We start from the raw sequence: 22,615 nt of genomic DNA, 5'->3' as shown, positions 1-22,615 counted from the left end.
TTACAACCATGCAAACTGTGAAGTTAGATTAATCCCTGTAATTTTCTTGCTGCTCCAGAAAACCCCCCGAGGTTGTTGACCTGTGTGACTAGCAATTGGACGCGTATCATGTTTAATGCATTTCATTGTCTGGGATTTTTTTGTGTTTTACATAAAAGGCCTCTGTGAAAAACACTGTTATTTTCCTTAACCGCCGTGGAGGTGTGGGCGTGAGAGGGGAAGTGCTGTTTGGCAGTTAAAGTGGTCACTTCCTCTGTACGGGAGGCTTCGGAGGCCCTGCACTTTCCGATTTCTCTGAAGGCCGTGTCCGCTGTCCTGCGCAACATCACGCTGGTCTTCTGGACCTCTGGGCTGGGCCGCTCCAGCACTACCCACAACAGAACCTAGTGGTCCGCGACGAGACGCTGCCAGGTCTGCTTGCACACAGCCGCCGCACGAGAGGGTCCAGAATAGTCTGGCCAAAACAAATCAAATGAAGCCAGACCAGCGCTGCGAGAAACAAGCTGGTCCACCCTTTAGTGGTGAAAGGCTGGCGCAATCTCGCTCCCTTTCTTCTTCTTCTTCTTCTTCTTCTTCTCCCCCTCTCTCATTTTGTCTCTCTGTGTCTCTGGACACGCTTTCTGATGTTACAGTCACATACATGTGTCCATACATCGGAGCCTGGATTTAATTCTCTCTCCTCACTTTTTATAGTGTCCACACACAGAGATTTTACCACCACTGTGGTTGTTCTTTGGCTCCCTTCCTTTCTCTCTCTTTTCTGCCTTCATTTCTCCTTCTCGCTCATCCACCCATACATTCTTATATTTAATTTCAGCTTTGCAGAGTCCTTGTTTAGCTCTTGGCTCCTCTGCAGCTCTTTATGTTGTTGTTTGAAACTTTTCTCTGGTTCACAGGGTTCAGCCTGACATAGTGACCCCAGCAAGGCGAGTACAGTGGTAGCTTGTCTTTTATCTTTTTTTTTTATTCCACAATGTTATTAAAAAAGCCATTTTTACACAGAGATCGTGCTATAGGGTCACTGTGAAGTCTCGTCTTTACGCCGCCTTTGCTTTCTCATACAGAACCAGACAAGGGGGGCATCATGCCAGTGTGTCCTCAATAGCGTCGGCCTTGAGTGTGACATAAAACATACGCGTTGGCAGTGCTTTCTAAACAGTAATAAGGCATAACATGGCAATTACAATCATTTACTGTCCCTGTTATATGGCAGATGATCTAGCCCTCTGCTCGCAGGGTAAGGAGTTCCAGGACCTTATTGTCTCTCCAGTTTGCAGACATTTTTGGCCACTATTCTTGTTAAGGTCTAGACACACCAAACCACCCATCAAAGGACTAGAGGCAACAAAAGCCAACTTTTGCGTTGCCCCACATCGCCTGTGTTTGACCAAAAAGTTACAAATGAACACGTTGCACAGACTACAACTGACGAACAGTTTCTGCTACAGAGCTCAATGGCTAAAGAAATATATACTTACCATTTGTTGTGACTTAGTTTCGATCTCACTTTCTTTCAACTTTAGCCCTTTGTTTACTTTCCTTACTTTTGTTTCTCTTCTCAAATGCTGAGCTGGACAGCCAATCATATTGTTTTCATTCGCTGCCGGGTTGTGCCACTGCTGATTCAACATGCCGAATCAGCTGGAAAAAAACAGACAAGGTGCATGCCACAAAGACTAGGCCAGCAATGACCAACGGCCCAATAACAACCAAAAGGCAGACTGTTGGATTGGTGTGTCAGGGCCTTTTATTGCTTTAGCTGCTAACTGCTATAAGCTGCTTTTTAAAATCTGGATTGCACACATAACGTCATCAAAATGTCACACCCATCCCATCCATGTTCTCATTCTGCTGGTTGTCCCTTTTAAACATACATCGATTTGACACTGTTATGACCTCCACTGCCGGCTTAAAGGGCGAGACAACTCTGTCCTCCCATACTATATACCCATCATACCTTTTATAAAGAACACTGAGGATGAATTAACGGTGTGACATCGTTGAAGAGGCAGTGTGAGGCAGGCCCAAAAGTCCGGCTTGGGGGCCAATTGTAAGGTACGTTGTTACGACCTCCTCCACCTTTGCCTCATTTGTCTGAAACTTTGGACTCTTCTTTCTTGTGCCATCTATTGGCTGCATCAATGGCATCATAAAGGACGCATGGAAATATGAGTGCAGTGACGTTTTCAACGTAAGGGACGGACGTGTCTGTTTTCATATGTAAAGGGAGTGTAGATTAGCCTTAAAAGGGGCTTATTCCTGATCAGCTAAAGGAGTTGATGTGTTTCCCATAACATATCACACAGCCTGTTTAGGTTTTCCCAGCGTGGAGGGGTTGAAGGAATTGTTGTCAGAAGAAATAAAGAATTCAATCCTTGAAAGTGTAGACAGGAGGCAGGGGGGACTTCGCTCCTGGGGAGAATAACGCTTAGGAACTCTCACTCTCTCCTTCCTTTCCTCGCTCCGTCCATCCCCTCCTACCACTATCAGTGCTGCCAATAGTAATGACATTACCATATCTCTTCCCCCCTACTCTCGTCACCCTTCCTACACCCCTCACCTCATCCCATGTCTCTTTAAATCTTTTTTCTAATATATTATGTGAGATGTTCTGCTGGGAGTTCCAACTTGTAAATGATGGAGGGAGCCAGCTGCCCTCCGGCAGACCTGCGTTAGCGTAAAAGCTGGAGAGTTTCTGGTGATGAGGACGGCAGAACCAGGCGTCGGATGATCACATACCCGGGACAATATCATACACCAAGCTTGAGTAAAACCACGGGGGTCTGTGTAATGACTGGTGCACATGTGTTGTGTGTAAAATTTCTCTCTTGTTCGCTCTCCTTTGTTCTTGGCCGCAGTGTTGTTGTAGCAGTGAGGTATGAGGCGCTAACACTGCACAGAATTCGTGCTGCGAGCAAAGAACAGGGCAGGATATCATCTTGATGTATCCTGTGCGTCTGCTCAAAGATCTCCGAAAAAATCACCTCCAAATGGAAAGCAGAGGGTCGAAAGTGGCAGATGACACTCCATCTATCTGACTGCCCAGCAGCAGCAGCAGCAGCAGCAGCAGCAGCAGCATGAGCTAAGTTAGTCAGCTGTGGCTCTCCCGCCAAGTGGTCTGAGCTGCCAGCGCACACTTGCTCTAACCCAGTCAGAGAGCCAGCCAGTTCACTCAGCCAGTCATTCATCCAGCCAACGACGTCAACCATTGTTTTCAATCAATCATTTTCAGCTACGAATTACTCCAGTTGCGTCTGTGGTGTTTTTTTTTCTCTCTCCCTCCTTCCTCTCTCTCGCTCTGTCCTCTGATGAAAGACGCTCTCAGAGAGGTAGCCAAGCCGCTCAAGTTTGTTTTGACATTTCGATGGCCCCACCGTGAATGTGTTTAGAGTTTCTTCACATGATCAGCAGTAGTTCAAAGAGTCTCAAGCACCGTGTGGTTGTGTTTGAGGAGTTTGAATCTGGGGGGCCTTTTTCTGGTGCATTTATAAATGGGGGTCTTTGATGCATATAACCCAGTTTGAGCGCTCTCTGTATGGGCCTGACCTTTAATACATCCACTGGTTTTGTGGATCACAGCCACCCTGAAGACCAGAACAGAGAAACAAACAAGTATCTGCTACTACTCTGCATCAGTTGTGCTCCGGAGCTCTGTTGTGTTTGGAAGGAGCCCCGCTCACTTGCTGGTTTTGAGCTCTCTCCCTCTGAGTGCTCCACCTCCCCTCTGCTTAATCTTGAAACCATCAGCTCCCCAAAAACGCCTTACAGATTTCAGTATGTGTCTTTCTGAAGAGGTTCAGACTCTGCTGTGACTTGTGCACCCTGTTTCTCTCACTGTCACCAGCAAACTCTGCTCATGCGATGGTGACAACCTCTATACGGGCCACTCAGGCCTGAATTAATGCAAATGTCTGCTGTATTTGTGAGCTCATGATGTCAGCTGGTGCACAGCCAAGCCTGTTCACTTCATGTACCTCAAATTCAGTCCCTCTAATGGTCCAGTGTTTAGAATTAAGGAGGATATATCGGCAGAAAAGGAAGAAAATATAATAAATGTTTTCTCTAGTTTTACCTTAGAATGAGGCTAAATAGGAGGCAGAGCTAATGTGTTTATCATTCATTATTTTGATAATCAACTGGAAATCCAAAATTAGAAAATTAGAAAACAGTTTGTTACACTATTTGTTTATCTATCAATTAGACTTTTTGTATGGCGCTTTTCATGCAAACTGTAATACATAGTGCTTCATGCAATAAAACCACACACACACACGCAAGGACATAAGCATAAATTAAAAACAGACTTTGTGATTCAATAAAGCACTAAAATAAGAGTACTCATTAAAACCAGGAACTGAGGAAATGCTATTATAAGTGAGAAAACACCAGGGGCAGGATGAAACCTATAGGAAAAAAAATGTAAAGAAAAATAGATAATATATATATATAGATAATATATGGAAATAAATAATAGCAATAATAACATAAATACATAAAATAATGTAAACAGTAGATAAGAGGTAAAATGAAACTTTATGAGTCAGATACCAAAAAATAAAATGAAAGGTTTGTTTTTTACACTTTGGATTTTATGCTCAAATCAAAAAAGGAAATTATAACAAAAAAACTTGATTTTGATATTTAAAATGTAATGCAATGTCCTAAAGACACTGTATTTTTAATGTGAAACTGCTTCATTCGGTGTTTTTTTGCCTGGTTCTTTTCTTTGGAGAGGAAGAGATCTCTGTGGATAATTTGGCTCCCTGTAGAAACCTCCTGAACAACAAACCCTGAAGAAATTCTAACCAGGAGTTCATGCTTAGCACAGGGACAAAGTGTCAGCTGGTTGCTGCATTCTATAATTCTCACTGCGAGATGCCTCTAAATGCAACAAAAATCCGACCGAAAGGTTATTTCCGAACATTTCAATTCATTCTTTCAGTATAAAACAAATTCTGACATAACCTGCCACATAGAATTCATCCCGAGTACTTCTTCCAAAACTTCTGTTTAGCAAACACGCGTGCACTTTACTCCAGAAATTGATTGTTTGCAGACGAGAAGGATGTGTGGATGGAAAGCCTCCTGAGGCATGTGTAGCATCTGTTTAGTTTAAAGACAAAAAAAATAATGTTGAAGATTTCAACACATCAAAAATTGGACTGTCTAGTTGCCTGATATGTATTTTTTTGGAGTAGTTTCTTATTGGGGACGGCAGTGTTCCTCAAACAACAGGAAAGGCTGGGACAATGGCAGGAAGTAGAGGCTGAGGGGAAATGCTTTATTGCTTCTATGTTTCCTCTACCTTCCAGTGACGAGAATGAGAGCGTTAGAGCGATTTTTCTGTAGTTTCTGGCACTTTCAGGCACGTTTATTTTTGTGTGTATTCGTGGGTGCATCTGAAGAGGAGACAAAGAAGTAATGTGCATGGATGAAAATGACGTGTGTGTGTGACTAAGCCTACGTAAACCCTGGTGTGGTCATTTATGTGTATGTTTATATATGCATGTGTTGTCTTGTCTGTCTCTTGACTGTGTTTATGTATTCCTGCACATGCACAGAACTTATGTTCTCTTTCATGTATTATTAAACTACAGATGTATGCACATCTGTTTCCACGCATGTGTTTTGTGTGTGTGACCGTGCATGCATGTTGTCATACCTCCCACCGCCATGCCGACCCTCTGTTTCCTCTTCCCCACGTCTTCAGGTCTGTACGAGCTGCTGGCGGCTCTGCCCTCCCAGCTGCAGCCCCATGTCAGCCGCCCCGAGGACAACACCTTCCTTCAGGACATGTTCGGGGAGAGGAGCCTCCAATCGCTGGTCAAGGTAAAAAAAAAAAAAGGCTTGTCTTTCTTTTAGTGTGGAAGTTATGTTTAGTGTGGAAGTTATGTTTCCTCAGGTTTTCATATCCCTGTTGCTATTGCCATAGCAATTCACACCATCACAATTGAGGCACTTACGTTGTTAATAAATGCATACCATCAAATTACTGATTCATATTTCCAGCGCTGTAGGAAATCATGTTCCTGCGTTCATTAATCAGCATTTAGTCATACTCACGTTATCAGTGACCGTAATATATTCATGAATAATCAAATTAGAAGTAGAAAACTAGAAAAATTTGTAGATGTGTGTTTGTAGGTGCGGCAGCAGCGCTGTCCACAGTACTGAAAGGGAGTGGACGGAATGCATCACATAGTTTGGTGTGTTATCTGCGGTTGTGAACAGAGCTTTTGATTTACTGAGAGAGAGAGAAAGATGCAAACTGTTTGTACAGACCCACTGATTTTGGCAGAGAACCGTTCATAACATCACATTTTCTGTTAGTTCTTTGATAAAAACATTTAGACCGAAACAGGTTATATGATATGATTTATGGTGAGAAACCTATAAAACTGATGACATTGCAGCTCCCCAGAAGTGAGGCCAAAACAGCTGATGGCCCCCTGGTGTATTACTTATTAATCCTGGTCCCTCTATGTTAGTGAATTGGACATGGGCCAAACTAAAAGCTCAAAATACAACTCAAATACGATTTTCATAATGATGGATTCTGTTATTTAAGGTAGTTCTTATCATGTTGATGCTTGCTCAAGCGTTCATTTGGTTTTAATAAGTTATTTGATGCAAAAAACGGGGCATTGACCTCATGATTGACAGCGGGGTTGGAAATAAACTTTTTTGTTCACACGCTACTGCGGCTGGTTGATTCCAAAATCTTCGAGATAGATTACCATGGTGTTTTTTTGTCTTGTGATTGAAGCAAATCTAGCTGCAACTTGCACATTTTACCAACATTTGGCTAATGGTTGGTGCTAATTTCCACTGCTGGCTGTGTGTGTTAATCAGTGTGCTGGGGATTAGAGCTCCTAGCAGTTGGTTAGATGGGCGCATGATGGCAGAGGGTGCATCTAGGATATTTTTGCTCCATTTTTGCACAGTGGGATGAGGTGAAGACACATCATCAATCTGTCTTCCCATATACAGTCTATGGGAAAAAAAAACAAAAACTTCACATGCCCAAATAGTCAGAATGGAATGATCCCTGATTTCATAACCACATTTTCCTGCAACTGTGACCATTTGACTGTAAGATCGGCAGTTGAATCAGGCTCCTCCAGTCAAATTGTTGAATGAGTCCACTGTTCTGGGTCACTCCTTTATAAAAAGATCTGATACAGTAGGAAAAGTTATAACAGCCTCAGGCCAGACAGACAATATCTGTTTTAACATTGGATCTGGAATCTCTCTAAAATCTAAGTTACCCGCCTTTACAGTCACATCCTTCCTGCTGCTGATCTCTCCTGCTCATGAAAACACACACTTGCACCTTTGCTTTACACTCCTTTATTCGCCCTCCTCCCGTGCGGTCTCATTCATACATCACAAAGTTTATTGTCATTCCAACAGTCTACCCACCCAGATCCTCTGACTCCCCCTCTGCCAGCATGAATGGGACTGTGGTCCGATTACTGCCTGTTAAACTAGATAGCTGCAGAGTTTAGGGGAGAAGATGAGCAAACTTGATATCTTTATATGCTCGCAGACAGACCGAGGTAATGAATGTAACACATTCTGTCTGATCTAACCTCATATTCACTTGGGATTCTCTACAAACCACAGCCAATTTCCTTCATCTCGTCTATTGGAGAGGGAACAGAAAGGGTTTGTACTATTAATCAGTGTGTTTATCTGTCACTATTCAACCAGCAAATACATGTAACAATTACTTCAGCTTTTTTCTTCCTTGCTGATTTAGCCGAGAATGCTTTAGTGCTCAATTTACCAAGAAAACGTTTCTAATTGTTCGAGCTACTTTTGACTGTATCCTTTGTATATGTATTTTAAAAGAATGCCCAACATTGTGTTCATGTGCTGGCATGGTATATTTCCCCCCTTAGGTGGTCTCTTTTGCTCCGCAGCCAGAATCATTATGTCACAGAGACGATTGAGAGAGAAAAATGGACATAATTTTCGTCCCCTCCCTTTACAGAAATCATTTCAGTGTAAGCATGTTTGTTCAGGATCCAGGGTTGTAACGCGCCAATGTGAGCGTGTAAAAGTGCCCTGAATTATGGCATACCTCAGACGCTGAAGCATAAACCTCGATGTCGGGACTTGAGGAAACCAGAAGGGTTTCATTTGATGCCTGGATTGTTATGGATGGCCGAAGAATAAGGCCTCTTGAACATGGATAATGATGGGCAGGCCCTGTGCATGTTCAGGCTCCCATTCTCGCCGGCCCCAAAGAAAACACTGCATAGTGTGGGGGCAGATAGAATGATGCTAATGAAGGTGGCATTATGTTTCTGTGATATTTAGCCAGGCATAAGGGTGGAGCTCCCAGAATTCACCTAGCCCTCTAACCACCCCTGATTATACCTGGCTAAACTTTCAAGAGGAACTCAAAGGGGAGAACGTGTTGGTGCTGTTCAGACAAAAGCACCATGTCCTCACAGGATCTTTACCTGGACTTCAGGAAACTTTGAACCAAATGCTAGAAGAATTTGTACTTAAAATATCCACAAAGTGAAGAATTTTCCACTGCAATGTTCTTAATCACTGATATTCTATTACCTTATTACAAACCTGTATCGGGGAATCTGAATAGAAGACCGTTTGAATTACAAAATGTGAGCATCTTTTGGTTTACTTACCAATCTTTGACTCATGTGTGGTAACTGCAAGACTTACAATAATGATGATAGTGAGAATGTATGATAATATCTGTGCGTCATCGGCTGATATTGGTGGAATCGGAATCGTCAAACATACTTTTTCTTATTTTGCACATTAATTCTACATTTCCACAATATTGCATTTTTTGAAAAGCATTGTTTTTCATGTCTCCATCTAATGATTAGAGTATGCATAATATGATGTCCTCCACAACAGAAGAGACTTGATGATCATTAAAATTTGGTAGAGAAAAAATTTGAATATATTGATATCAGTATTGGTTATCGGCCAAATGAGCTGTTATGTATCGGCATATTGGATATCTGCAAAAAAACAATATCGTGCATCCCTAGTTGATTATCAATGTAACCAGATCAGTGGCCATGGATGGATGGATGGACAGATGGATGGATGGATATGAAGTAAAAAGATGTATCTGCAATTGCCACTCTACCAATGGCACAAAGGTGGACAGATCTTGAAAGCAGTTTTCCCTCTCTCTATCCTGTCTTTTTTTATTTTTGTTTAACCGGATTACAAAGTGGAGTTCAACAAATTGAGCTTAGGGATTGTCAAACACTGGCATGTCAGATTTGTGTGTGTACAAGAGAAAAAGAAAAATCAACTCCCTAAATGCCATTATGAAATTTGAATACCACTTTGTTCAAATGCCAGCGAGCTATTGAGTGGCTCTCACTTTGTCAGTACAATTCAGCAAGTATTAGTTGAGGTCTGAGCTAATGTGACCCAATTCGCTATTGCTACTGTGGCAGAATAAATACTCCCAGTACAATACATTTATGGTCATGTCTCGCCATCGCAGCCACAATATTAAATCTGTGATCAAATACGTCAGTGTAACATCAAAGAACCACATTTTTTCTTCACCACAGTGAGCCTATTTTGAACCTTTTTTCTTACCCTTCCTTTTTATTCAATTGAGAGAAACTGAGCTGCTTTTAGCGTCTCTTATCGTTAACGTGGAGGCGTAAGTGGAAACTGCCCCGCTCCAGACAAGCAGAACTATGTGTTTCCTCTGCTTTCTACTTGGTACAGAGACGTGAGCCAGCCTGTCAGCTAGCGAGCCAAATGGACAGACAGGGAGACTTTGAAACACACATACAGAAGTACAGAACAACCATCTCGCCTTACAGCGGAGACCAGCGCTTAGAAGCAACGTTCAGGTGAACATGGCTAACGTCAGTGGCACACCATTAATAAAACCTTAATTGTCCCCTTCCTCTAAAGCCCCAACACCAAATCTCCACAGAGTCCATCTTTTCTTCCACGAGGCTGTGAAGGGGATACTTTGGGACTGGCTAAACAGCAGAGAGAAAACACACACATCATGTTAATCTGACAGGCTCGGCAGACCAGGTCGCTCATATGGAAACGCTCAAGCCTCACCTGGGTAATTATGAAGCATCAGTTTCTGGTCAGTCCGTCTGAAGGGAGAGAGAAGGACCAGGGGAAGAGGTGTCAAAGATGGAAAGAGAGACAAGGAAGAAGACGACCTACATGGAGACTTATACCAGATTTAAGTTATTTCTGTCTCTCCTCACCTGTCCGCATCAGACGGTTGGGACAACCTCTCCCGTCCCTCCTAATCCTATTATGTCACAGAGATGAAACAAATATCTTCTAATATCGTCTTTCAGCAGGGTCCGGGGCTCACAAGTCCTCCTCATTTTGCAGACTTTTCATCGGTGCAGCATCGGTGCTGACATGTAATGTGAGCGCTGGCGTGTATAGCTAGCATGGCTAAAGCGACGCAGACAGTTCCCCTCTTTTCAATTAAAGGGAGTTACTCGAGTGTGCTTTCTATAAATTCCACCACACTCACTGTTCCCCTGCCAAGTTCCAGCTCCACAAAAAAGCCACAGGAAATATAATACAATATTCAATTTCCACCTGCCTCAGGTGGGGCTCTCCTTAAAGACCAAGTTTCTGTCAGCAGGCCTTTAGCCAGGCCCTGAGATCCCTCATTTTGTGGTCAGTCAGTTTTCCCTTAAATTCTGCTCCTGTTAGTTGCTAATAGGCTTGGCACTTGCGACATTGTTACACAGCAACATTGATGTGGGCTTGCCAGTTTGTTCTTCAGCTACAGGCCTTTAATGACATGTAAAGGTGCTGCAGCTGACGCTCGTACCCAAGTGGAAAGTTTTAGCTATTTTTGGTAAATGAGCTCATTTTCAGACAAACTGGACTGTATTCCTTGAGTTCCAGACTTGGTATCCCATGAATAACTGGATCGCGCTTTAGGTAGCCCTCCAAGTTTCATGACTCACCCTGTAATGTCCATCAACTCCACTCCTTCACAACAGTCTTAGACTTGCCCTTTGGGCGCATATCTTATCCTTTCCACACCTCAAAACATACATTGCTCCAGGTCCCCATTACCAAGGAAGATCACAAAAAGGAAATTGTTCTAAACCTCTCACCCTGCTGCAATAGCTCTGTGTGAGTCATTGAACCCCACACCCTGCATGCAGCAATAAAACCTGGATAATCGTCTCTGGTTCAGGACTCTGTCTGTAAACTTATACCACCTCAGAGATCCACTCGTACTGTCTGTGGTCAGCACGTTCTGTGCACCGATCGCCTCTGAACTCTATATTTATTATTTCGGGGGGGAACAGTAACCCTCATGGGGAGTTAAGCAAATACCTGCAGGCTGCTTGGGAGAAAGGAGCTTCTACCGTTAAAAAGGGATGACCTTCATATTCATCTAGCTGCCTGAGCAACTGTTTGTCAACTCAGAGTAGATTCTTGTATTCTTATTATGGTAGTCATTATAATTCATAGAATTAAGCAGATTCTGGTTACAGTGATTCAGCTTGCCATTTGTTGCTGGAAAGTATTCTTTCTGACACAAGCCGGGTGGTTATTTATGGTTTGAAAACCTCTCTTGAATCCAGAATAAATCCCCGTCCTTGCAACGTTATACTCTGCGCTTAGGCTACCTTCCAAATATTTTCCTAGGAGTTTAATGGGGGACTACAGCATGAATTCGAAAGATCATGCTCATTGTCCACAAACAAGCACCTCTAAATCGAGCCAGGAGAGCTAGACGAACAGACGATGGATGAAGCCAGAGGTAAGGTTGTGATCGGGACAGGGGAAAGGAGGAGGGAAACTCCTTAGTGCAGCAGACAGGCTGCAGCACGGCCTGTTGACTACTGAATAACCTTAAAACTCATTGACTTGAACCATGTCTAGAGCACTGGGGGGACAGTGAAAAGGAGAAGAGGCCTACAGATCCACCAGTCCCCATTCTATCAGTCAAACGTCTGTGTTGGTAATCAAGGAAAATCTCTGGAGTGATCCCACAACCATTATTCCAGGTCACTTTGGTTGACCCCGATTTTGTCTTTCTTAGGGAAAAAAAAGGACTCAAAGTGAAACCAGAAGGTTTGCATGATACGAAGCCAATCTTAATAGGACATGGAGCATAGGAGCAATACACAGAATATGGAAAATGAGGTTCATGGTGCCATATAGTGTATTTATGGCTCCCACATGGCCCGAAAACTGCCTGAAGACATCAGGGGCTCACCTGGAGCTTTTAAAGGTAGTCCTCACAAATTTATATGTTGAATTGACTGCCTCAAAAGTACTCAAATCAATCTGATTGAGTAAGTCAGATGCATTTGTCCTGGCTTTATGCCCTCAGTCATTCAGAATCCTGCTTCCTAACCAAATAGCTGCTATACATCACATGAATGAGTTGCTTGATTGATATGTGCCATTTTCCTTGGAGATGTTTTTTTTTTTTTTTTTTTTTTTACTGCGCAGAGCTAGAGACTGAAACGCAAACAGAAAAATGGCAGCAGGAAGTTTATCTGTGTCTCAGGGCGGCCTTTGTACGTATAAGTGTGGTTGTGTCCTGCGCTTTTCTGGCCTTATGAAATCATGGAGGTGTATCAGGGGCCTCTGCTCCCTTTTCAGAGAGCTCAGAGAGAAAATGTATCCCCTATCTAAATGATGTGGCTGTCATGATGTTGGCCAGCTGCCCTGATCTCTCTCTCTCTCTCTGTATATCTCTCTTGTCCATTAGATCTACTGCTAGTTCTTAATTCTCCATCACATTCTCAAGGGCCTTTTCTGCAAAAAATGAAATGACCACAGGCACCAGACAACTTTGTATGGGGTCATGGTCATTGAAATGTGTTGGATTTGAGTGAATTATTTGCCTAACAATGTGAGGATACACAAAACCAATCATATTTGCCCATTAATCAGTTGATTACCTGCTGTCCTTAAGACCCTGAATGCCCTGTTCGGAACCAGGATCCTTGTCCAGAACAACAGTTTTAATTGGCTTAGACAATTAAAGATTAGAAAAAAGTAAAACAATATTTCTCAAAAAAGCACATTAACAGGATCATAGATCTTGTCCTTGAGAAATTGGTATTGCTGATGCGTTGTTTTTATTTCTAAATAAATGACACTGGGTTGAATCCAATTTTGGTTGCACAAACTCTCATTAGTAAGATCAGCCAGTTGCACCCTTAAGAATAGAGGATGGTACTGTCATCTGCAAGACTGTTCATGAACCACAGCACAATGTCCAGGACCTGATGCCATCATACCGGGGCTAAAGCCAACACTTTGTAATTTAATGTAACAGAAGAAAAAGCTTCAGCTCCTTGAGTAAGCATATCATTTCACAGCTATTCCCGTTGTAACCCTCCACTTCTGTCTGTAATCCCCCGTTTCCCGTCTCCCTAACTCGGTCTAGTCTACCATGCCACAGTGCCTTGACAAGGTGTTCTGGATCAGACCAAGAGACTAGACCCAGGTGGATTAACGTAAGCTTGATACTGGATCCGCTCCGGTGGGTAGATTTAGTAACAGGAGTAGGAGAAAGATCGTCAACCCCAACTGGTCCGACCTGAAGTTTTCTGGGCAGTGGACATTAACCAGAGGCCTTGCAGGACTCAAAAACAGAAACACTATCCAGCCCTGTGATCTCCAGACCTCTCCTTCTCCTTCCATCAGCACACCTCTCCATCTATCAAGCTCTCGCTCTCTTGCACGCTCACTCCCTCTTTCTGCGCCAGACATTGCTTGCTGTAGTGTGTCTGGATTAGTGTTTGCGAGGCTTTTTTTCTGAGCTTATACGTCCACGTTGACAATCAGCTCCAGGCAGTCATTGTTCTTCTTACTGTTTGATCATGGAGAGAACATAAATACTGTCTGAATTTTATTGCTAAAGGTTTCTTGGAAGGTCCTCAAGGTCTCTGACCCTTAACCTTAACAGTGATCCTGAGCAGTGGTTTCAGCTCTCGTCTGAGGACGATGAAGATGGATGTTATGTTTTTCTTCCAGTCCATCCTTGTTGGAATTTTTCCATATCAGTTCTTACCTGTGTTAGTGTTTTTCTTCACTTTCTTTTCTCCTCATGTGTTGCTGTGTGTATTTTAAGCCCGCAGGGTATTTCTGGAAGCAAACACAACTTAGCCCGAGGCCTCTGTGGAGACGGTACACACACTGCTCCTTTTGTAAGCATTTTTTTTTTAAGCTTTCAGTGAAGGTGCACATTCATTCATCTTTTCTCAGCCTCTACTTCAAGAGAGCTTTCCTTCCCGGAGTTTTGAGCATCCTGATCCCGACTCTTCTTCCTTATTTTACATTAAAGTAGCACAACATTTCTCATCGGAGAATCTTCAGAATCCTGGTCTTTGATTCGCTTGTGTGTCCAGGAGTCACACTCTGGTTTGAGCTAAGCCCTCCTTGGCTGCAGCACACTGTCTCTCACTGTTTCTTTTTTCTTTTAATTCCACCAGGCCACTTCTCCCGTTTGCCAGGAGCACTGCTGCCTCACCAAAGGGACAGAGAACGCGCTATGCAAAAAGCGGGGTAATGACTTTAAAATACATTACTGCGTCATGGACAGGCACTTGGAAAGTGTCCTGAACTGTAAATAAAAGCATTTCAATCTCGCATTTGCTCAGCGAGCAAAGGAGAAATTCCACAGTAACTAAGTAAGTCGAGGTGGTGGAGCAACAACTACCTAAGCAGATGTCACTAGGACTGTGGTATGTTGGAGCGCTGAAGACACTGGCAACCTCTCTCATTTATTTCATCTGTTTTCTTACAAAGATGATGAGGACAGATGAAGTAACCGGAGCTGCCTGCCTGGCTTTTTAACGGCCTTCTGCTGTAGAAGAACAGACAGAGGAGTCGCAGCACAGGGTGGAGTTGTTGGGACTTCATGAACAGTGGGAGAAATAACTGTTCAAATATGACGTGGCTATGTGAAATTAAACAGATGAGGAGAAAAATTTCCAGGAATTGCCCTTGAGTGGCTGTCTTAAGTATGATGCCATAAAACATGGAACGCACTGACAGCAGTTTAACTCAGTACCACTTAAACAGCGGCGGCTGCTCATGTTAGCTGCACTCCAAGCTTGTTCTAAATTTAATCTCCGTCCCGAGCCTTATCGCAGTAGTCATGCAAATTCCAGCACCTCTCTAGGCCGTTACAAACCTCTTTCTGCTACCACTTGTTGAACTTCACCTCCCATCTGGGGTCCTCAAGTCGCAACTTTCTGCTCTCTACAGCAGAGCCGAGCAACCATCTGCCTCCCTAGGGCCTTCGACAGATTACCTCCTCGACGCGCCTAATGCGCCATGTTTTATAGCCGAGTAATGTCGGCTTTACACAGGGATTTGAACCTCTAAGCTGACCTTGAAACATGGCTGCTCTGCTGGCTGAGACACAGTCCTAACCGGTCATGATTTATCACGGCAGACTGCGTGGATAAGTCAAGCTGAAATGGCTCCACCTGTTTAAGGCCAACAGTTGAGCCGGAGGTTTGACGGGCAGAGAGGGGCGTGCATATGCAAAGGCATTTATCGCATAGTTGTGCTGCATTTTTCTCACCAGACAGTGCCTTTGGAGTGCTGACATGGTGTGTTGTGGATGACATCATGGAAGCTGGTGGTTATCAAAGACAGATGACAGCTTGAAAAGATTCACATGAACTTAACTGCACTTTTTGCAAGTCTTTTTGTGATTCAGACTCTTCCCAAACTCTCATTTCGAGTAGAAATGTCATCTTGTGATTGTGTCATCTGACAGTGTCCACAGAGCTGCTACTGTGCAGTGCTGTCTAGTTAAAAATGGTTTGTGTAGCGAGGAGGGAAATAATATGTCTAACAATCCGAAAACAGATGTTTTAATTGCACGCAGCATCTGTAGCCGCTCACAGTGACAGCAAACAAACTGCTTTCCTTGTCACTCTCTGTCGCAAATTGACACAGCTCCATCTCTGTGTGTGTGTGTGTGTGTGTGTGTGTGTGTGTGTGTGTGTGTTTGCACCCACATGTGTGGATTTGGCCACCGAGTTGGCCCAGGAGCCTCTCTGTCACTCTCTCCAAAGCCAGAGGGCCTTCTGTTCCACCATCGTGCTGGAATGCTTTGTGGGACATCCAGCTGGAGGCTCCAGGACCGGGGCCCAGCTATCCGTCAGAGCCGTGGCCCAGCTCCCCTTCACCATGCCGGGCTGAGGAGAGACTCAGGAGTGGCTGCTGAGAGGATAGTTGTCCCTGTCTGTTCGCTGATGGGACCTGACAGACGCCTGTAGGCTGTCAACACATTCCCACACAGCTGCTCTTAAATCGCAAATGGGATGTTTTGCGTGTGTGTGTGTGTAGGCCGGAGCACAAGTATGTCACCGTTTGTATAAATTATTCCATCCCTGCTCCACATATCAGTTTTTTGAGCGATGAAGTGTTTTTGCGTGTAAATGAGTAAACGTTAACACACGAGTCGGGCCTACTTTTCCATTTTAGTGAGTCTCCAGAGATACGGCTTTGTCTCTCAACATTGTGCAGTTGCAGTGTTGGGGCTGATAAGGAAATGTTTAGCCAATTTAACCAGACTGTTGAAATGATTTGGAATCCTCACAGGGCCACTAGGGCATATCAAATGCATGGTGGAAAAATGGGATTGTTTGTACAGTGGCGGAGCGAGCTGAAATACTTAGAAGCACTCTGTTGTGCTCAGTCGAGGGAGTCTTGTGTGAAAGAGCCGTGCGTGCGTGTGTGTGTGCACGCGTTTTTGGTGTGATTGCTTGCCGTTTTGATCTCCTGTGAGTGTGTGCGAGTAGAACATGGTGTGGAGGGAGGCTGTACATGTTTTCAAACATGTGTGCTTGTAGCAGCGCACATGGGTTGTAGTGTGCAGACTTTGCTTGCACGTGTGTGTGTGTTTGCTCAGAGGCCGCGCCGTGGCCTCTGCGGCCCGACACTGACCTCCTTCCTCTCTCTCTCTTTCGCTCACTTACTGATGAACACAATCTGTCCTTTCAGATCCACGAACAGCTGCAGCACTACGAACAGAGCAAACCCGTCCCCGTCCTGGACAGCGCTGCAGCTCTCGCCCATGAAGTAAGTTCTTTTTTTGGAAGAAAGGCTTCCGTTTATGTTGTTGCACATGCTGATGGGTGACAAATGAAAGGAGGAAACAACAGAAAGTGTCTCAGTGAGGTGTTGGACCATCGTGAACCTCCAAAAGTCTGTGAGACTCTACCTGAGGGATGAACATCATTCTTCCAAAATAAAAAAATTATAGGTGTCCAGTAGGTAGTATTACTATATAGGCCCCAATGTACAGTGTGATTCACATCATCATTACACTCATCAAACAAAGGGATGGTTAACAAGGTGTGATACTAAATCGATACCAAACTGGTTAGCACTGCAACATTATTAACCTATAAACGGTGCTGTCATCGATATTTATGTAATGTTAATTCATTCTAACTTAGCCATTCTTTTCAAATTCTTAACTTTCCCCCTAACAATGATGAATTTGCTGAGGATTGTGTTTGATGTTGTGTGACTGCGTGTTTACACCCTTTGCTGTGGGCTTAATTTACAAAATGTAATAAAAATGCAGCTAAATGCAATAAATGTTAAAAAAATAAAATGAATTAATAATAATAACTAAAAAGAAAACCGGTAGTTGCATGTAAAAGCAGCAACATCAGCAATTTCACATATCACTTACAAATAGAATAATCTATGAATCTACGAATTTTTACTCCCCAGTGTTGGTATCGGCCCAAAAAAATCCAGTATGGGTCGGGCTTTAGTCATGACTTTATTTTTTGCTCCAAATTCTGAAGATTACTTTCAATGAAAGTACTTGTAATGACAAGTATCGGTATCGATAAGCAGAATCACATTTAGCATCAGTGATATCCTAACAATACCCATTCCTAATCAAAGCATTCTGTTTCTGTTCGAATTAAACTGGAGTTTTCCTTTAATTTGTCACCTGTCTGACTCCCGTCTCGCTGATTGTGTTTGAAAATCAAGCAAACATGATTTGCATGTACATAAATCCAGAGAGTGTAAACAGGCGGGTCGTTTGTCTTGTTCTGCTGATTGAACACAAACAGATCACAAGTGCCTCTTTTTCACATGTCTCTAAAACACACTCACCCATACACACACACTCACCACTCTTCCCAGTAGCGTGCAGTGGCCTTGCCAATGGTTGCCCTCTTTCACCTCTGACGCTGCAGCGACCTAAGCGCCGTCCCCTTTCTCGGTGTGTTTTTCTCGCTCGCTGTTACAAAAACATTACACTATCCCGTCTCTACGCCCACCACCGACTCCGCCGCCCACTCATTGCCCAACCATCTTGCCATACGCCACGAAATCGAAAATCCAGTTCTGCGAGGCCAGACCGATAATTTTCCTTGGGGCAGAAACCGGATGGAAAGGCCACTCATTCAGAGGAGAGCTGAAGATGGATGGGCACGCATGACAGCAGCAGAAAGATGACTGCAGTGTTGCATCGTGTAAACAGAGATTCGGGGGAGAAGAAGCGTCACCTGTGGCCTGCAGTCCGTCTTCATCAGTTAACCTGTAAATGAGGAGTCACCACACAGACAATAATAGCCCCGCGGGTGATGATTTTCTTCCACTGGCCCTGCTGCTCTCCTCAAGCTGTGAAAGAAATTTAGTCTGATTTATAGACTAAATGTCCGCCGTCCTGACATTTGTTACCGTATTGTTCGCCTGCGATATTTATCGAAAGCCACGTGTGCACACAAGCATGCAAGCTCACATCCACATGTGTACACACACACACACATACACACACACACCTGTGTAAACCCAGGAACCAGCCTGGCACAGTGAACGGAGACCTTTTTTGCTGGTGTGCGGTTTTGTTTGAAATCCCCAGCTCTGTTTATTGTAATCAAAGTGCCTCCGACTATTCCACCCCCTTTCTGTAGAGCCCGCAGCCATACATCATCCTAATTAGTAGCGAGTCAAGAGAAAGACGAGAGAAAAGAGGGGCTGAAGTTTGTACAGTCGGTCGGGGTAAAGACCGAGGAGGAGAGACTTCACAGTGTCCTGAGACTGTCACGAAAAGAAAGGCCGTCTTGTGGTTCGGAGTGGTTTTCCTGACCTTACAGGCCGCAAGTGTCAGCGGAGGAGCCAGAACGTTCCATCCTGGTCGGGTCACACATGCCAGCACAGATGATGGCAGTCCCAATAGGCCCCTTAACCAAACCAGGATGGCCCAACTTGAATCTGTAGGGACATTACTCTCAAATAGAAGTTTTATTGCTTCTCGTCTTTGTGTGTCTGTGCTACCCTGTTGTTAGTTCTGGCAAAGGTCGCCGCTAACCAGATAACACCAGATTCAAGCGGACAGCTGAGATCGCTTCTGTTTCTCTTTCCTCAGTCTTTGCGCTGCCTCCCCAGGTTGTGGCAAGAGGCCACAGACTATTCGAGAGACCCCCAGCTATCAGCCTCCATCTCCCCTCCCCCCCTTACGCATTTTCTTTCTCGGTCTTTTTTTGTCAAATTACAGACTTTCAAATTTATGCTTCCTGGTAAATGCCCCGCAAAGCGTCTCCTCGGGATTATCAGGTATCGGAATAAATCCCAGAGATGGTGTATCAAAGCGTCTCATAGCACACCACAATCCTGAGTCCCCCTTCATGCGTTAGTCAGGAAAAAAACAAAAAAAAAAGAAAAACTCAAGCCGGAGCGGCGCAGTGTATTTTTAAAGCAGATTGTTTTTCAGCCATGTCACCGCTCCAAATGAACGCTATTGAAGTGGTGGCTGAGGGCTGAAGTGCAACGGGAGAGATCTACAGTTAGATGAAATTCATTTCAGGCTTGGGTTTCGGGTAATGGAGGCTTAATTTATTGCCTAACATAAAATGACACTTCAACCCCCGTCTGCCCCCGGCTGCAGTGTCTAGCACTCGCAGCAGGTGACTGCCGCTGCTCAAACAAACCAGCACCGGCTGAAACACGATCGATACCGAGCCCAGAGGATACGCAGCGTATTACATACATATAAAGACATGTCAGTTGGTGACTGCATACACACTTTTATGGACGTACATACACGTTTATTACTGCACACACACACAAAGTTTCTCTCCAGCCCTCATTAAGACTGAAATAGAAGCACTCTTGCCTCATTGTGGAATGTAAAATACCACATTACATTAATCAAAAGGGGCAAATCAGCGTCACACGTGAGCCAGCTCCATGTATGCTCCAGCCTGTCCATCCAGTCAGTCTCTATCAGTCCTGCTGAAAAGCTACACACACTAGTGAATGCCAGCCCCGCGTGCCAGATCAGCGTCCATCTCTTGAACTGAGACTGTATGTCCTGGTGGCTGACTCGTATCCTCCTCCACTCAAAGACTCCTTTTCCTTCCCTGGCCTACTTCCCAACATCTTCATTCTCACCCAAATACCTGCTGTTACTTGGGAAGACCACTGGGTGCCATCAGAGGGCACTGGTCTGCAGTCCATACTCCAGCTAGTGATAGGACGGAGAGAGACACACAGAGAGAGACTGAGAGAGAGGGTACATCGTCAACATGAGGTTTTACTGTACAGATCATTTTAGCTCTATAGAGCTTTGGCAGATTCAATATCTTAAAGATACATAAAAATCAAATCAAGGACCATCAGACTGTGAGTTACTGTGGGATGATATAAAAAAAAAACAACCCCAAAACAAAACTTGTTTTATGAGTATTAATGTTCCAATTTTGAATTTCAGGGCAACTTGATATTGTCTGCAATTTCAACTCAAATTTATCTGTTGATAGAATTAAAACAAATTTTAAGTTTAAGTGAAGTGATGAAATTGGCTTAACAATTTAACTTTCCTCCACCTTCAGTTCAGGACTTTAAGTCTGCTTCAGTGACCACTTCAATTGCTAGGACAAATTCAGACAGTTTAAACTGTGTTTGACCTGCAGGCCAAACAACTAAAACACAAAGGACATTTCTTACTAAAAACTTGTCTTTTGCTATCAGTTATTAAGTAAGCGCACCTTAAAAATATTTATGATTGTAGTAGAGAAGCTTGCTCTTCTAACTAAATGTAGTGTGCTCGTTGCAGGTGATTTTGTAAGAAGTTGTCATAACTCAAGATTGTTGCAAGCCGGTGTGGTAATATTATTCTTACACTTATAGAATTGCCAGGAGGCGAATAAAAGCTTACTGTTTAGATTGACCTTTTTTGTCCCTCTTCCTGACATTATTTATCTACAGTTTTCTTACATTTGACCTGATTATACTTACAGGAAGCTCCACAGCTGTTGTAAGAAAAGGCTCACCATTACTGTATGTAATTGTCAGCTGAAACAACGCTTACTTAATTTTCTAATTTTATCAGCGGGCAATATACCAGCAAAAGACTTATTGTGCATCCCTAGTATTGAAGCTGTAGTTGGTAACTGATGGAGATTCTATGACAGAAATCATGTTCCTTTGCCTCTGTTTGTGCTTCTAATGTCATTAATTGAAGAAAAACAGCCAATCAGAGCTGAGGGGGCTCTAACACAGCTGTCAGTCATGCCAGTCACTGCTCGAATATTGCTGTCAAACTAGGCAGCTATGATCAAGTATGAATCAAGATTCTGTCACTGCATTGCCTATTTCTGACTTCAAATGTTTTCAGAAACATATTTTAGTGCACTGTTAAGCTGTAAAATGAGAAAGTTGAAGCGAAAACAAGTACTGTAAATTAGCCAGAGCAAACATAAGAATTTATGTCTAAAAACAACAGGAAAAAGGCCAGAAAGTAACACAATCTTGATCCATATTTGATGAGTGCTGCCTAGTTAGTCCTTTGTTAGTTGATGTTTAATGACTGACATGATTGACAGCTGTATTGGAGACTCCTCAGCTCTGATTGGTTGTTGTAGATTTTAGTGTCATTAAAAGCATGAGGAGGAGAAGGAGGGACATGATGTTTTGCATGAGATTATGCATCTCATATAATACAGTGTGGATTTAATGAAAGTTTCAGTAAATATGTCAAAAAGATATTTTTATGAACATTCTCAAATGTAGCTGTAAGGTTAATTAGCCAAGATACAGACTCAAAAAAAGCGTGAAAACGTTTTGCCTCGCTGATTGAAGCTTTTGACTCACTTTACATCTTTTTGTTTCTTACTGTTTAACTTTATTTTCCTCTTGTCCATCACATCTGCTTTTAATACATGAAAGTTATTATAAAGCTGTAAATAAGCATGTCTGCAAGTCATTAGTGTTACTTAAAATATAAGTTGAGCAATGGTATCTTAAATAGTTCCAGTGATACTGTATGGATTTCAATAATGACCCCATTGCAAATACATTTGTATTGAAGTCACTTCACTTCAAATCGTTTTTTTTCCCTCTTCTGATATAAATTTGATTATTTGCATGAGAGAAAGTCATCTATTCATTATTTCCTTTTTAATTCCATTTAGTGTGAAGGCCAGTTTTTAGACCGTGACACTTTACAACTTTTATTGAAAGCTATTAAATGTAATAATAGGAAAACATCTCCGTGCATGACTGTGTAAAGTCAAATTAAAAGGAGAATGAATGCAGGTTAAATGCTGACTTTACTCAGCTGGTGTACTATTGATCACTTACACAG

The 22,615-nt window shown here is 43.2% G+C and overlaps 1 protein-coding gene across 2 annotated transcripts in view; it reads left to right on the top strand.

Moving 5' to 3' along the window:
• Positions 1–22,615, top strand: part of mpp7a (membrane palmitoylated protein 7a) — a 171,563-nt gene that overhangs the window by 57,845 nt on the left and 91,103 nt on the right. For both annotated transcript variants that reach the window (XM_042510456.1, XM_042510457.1), the window contains exons 3-4: positions 5,711–5,829; positions 17,002–17,079. In XM_042510456.1, the coding sequence (XP_042366390.1) occupies positions 5,711–5,829; positions 17,002–17,079 (197 nt within the window). The remainder of the gene's footprint in view (positions 1–5,710; positions 5,830–17,001; positions 17,080–22,615) is intronic.

This window comes from Plectropomus leopardus, chromosome 21 (genome assembly GCF_008729295.1).
Source record: "Plectropomus leopardus isolate mb chromosome 21, YSFRI_Pleo_2.0, whole genome shotgun sequence".
NCBI classification, from domain to species: Eukaryota; Metazoa; Chordata; class Actinopteri; order Perciformes; family Serranidae; genus Plectropomus; species Plectropomus leopardus.
This window is presented reverse-complemented; position numbering and strand designations above follow the sequence as displayed.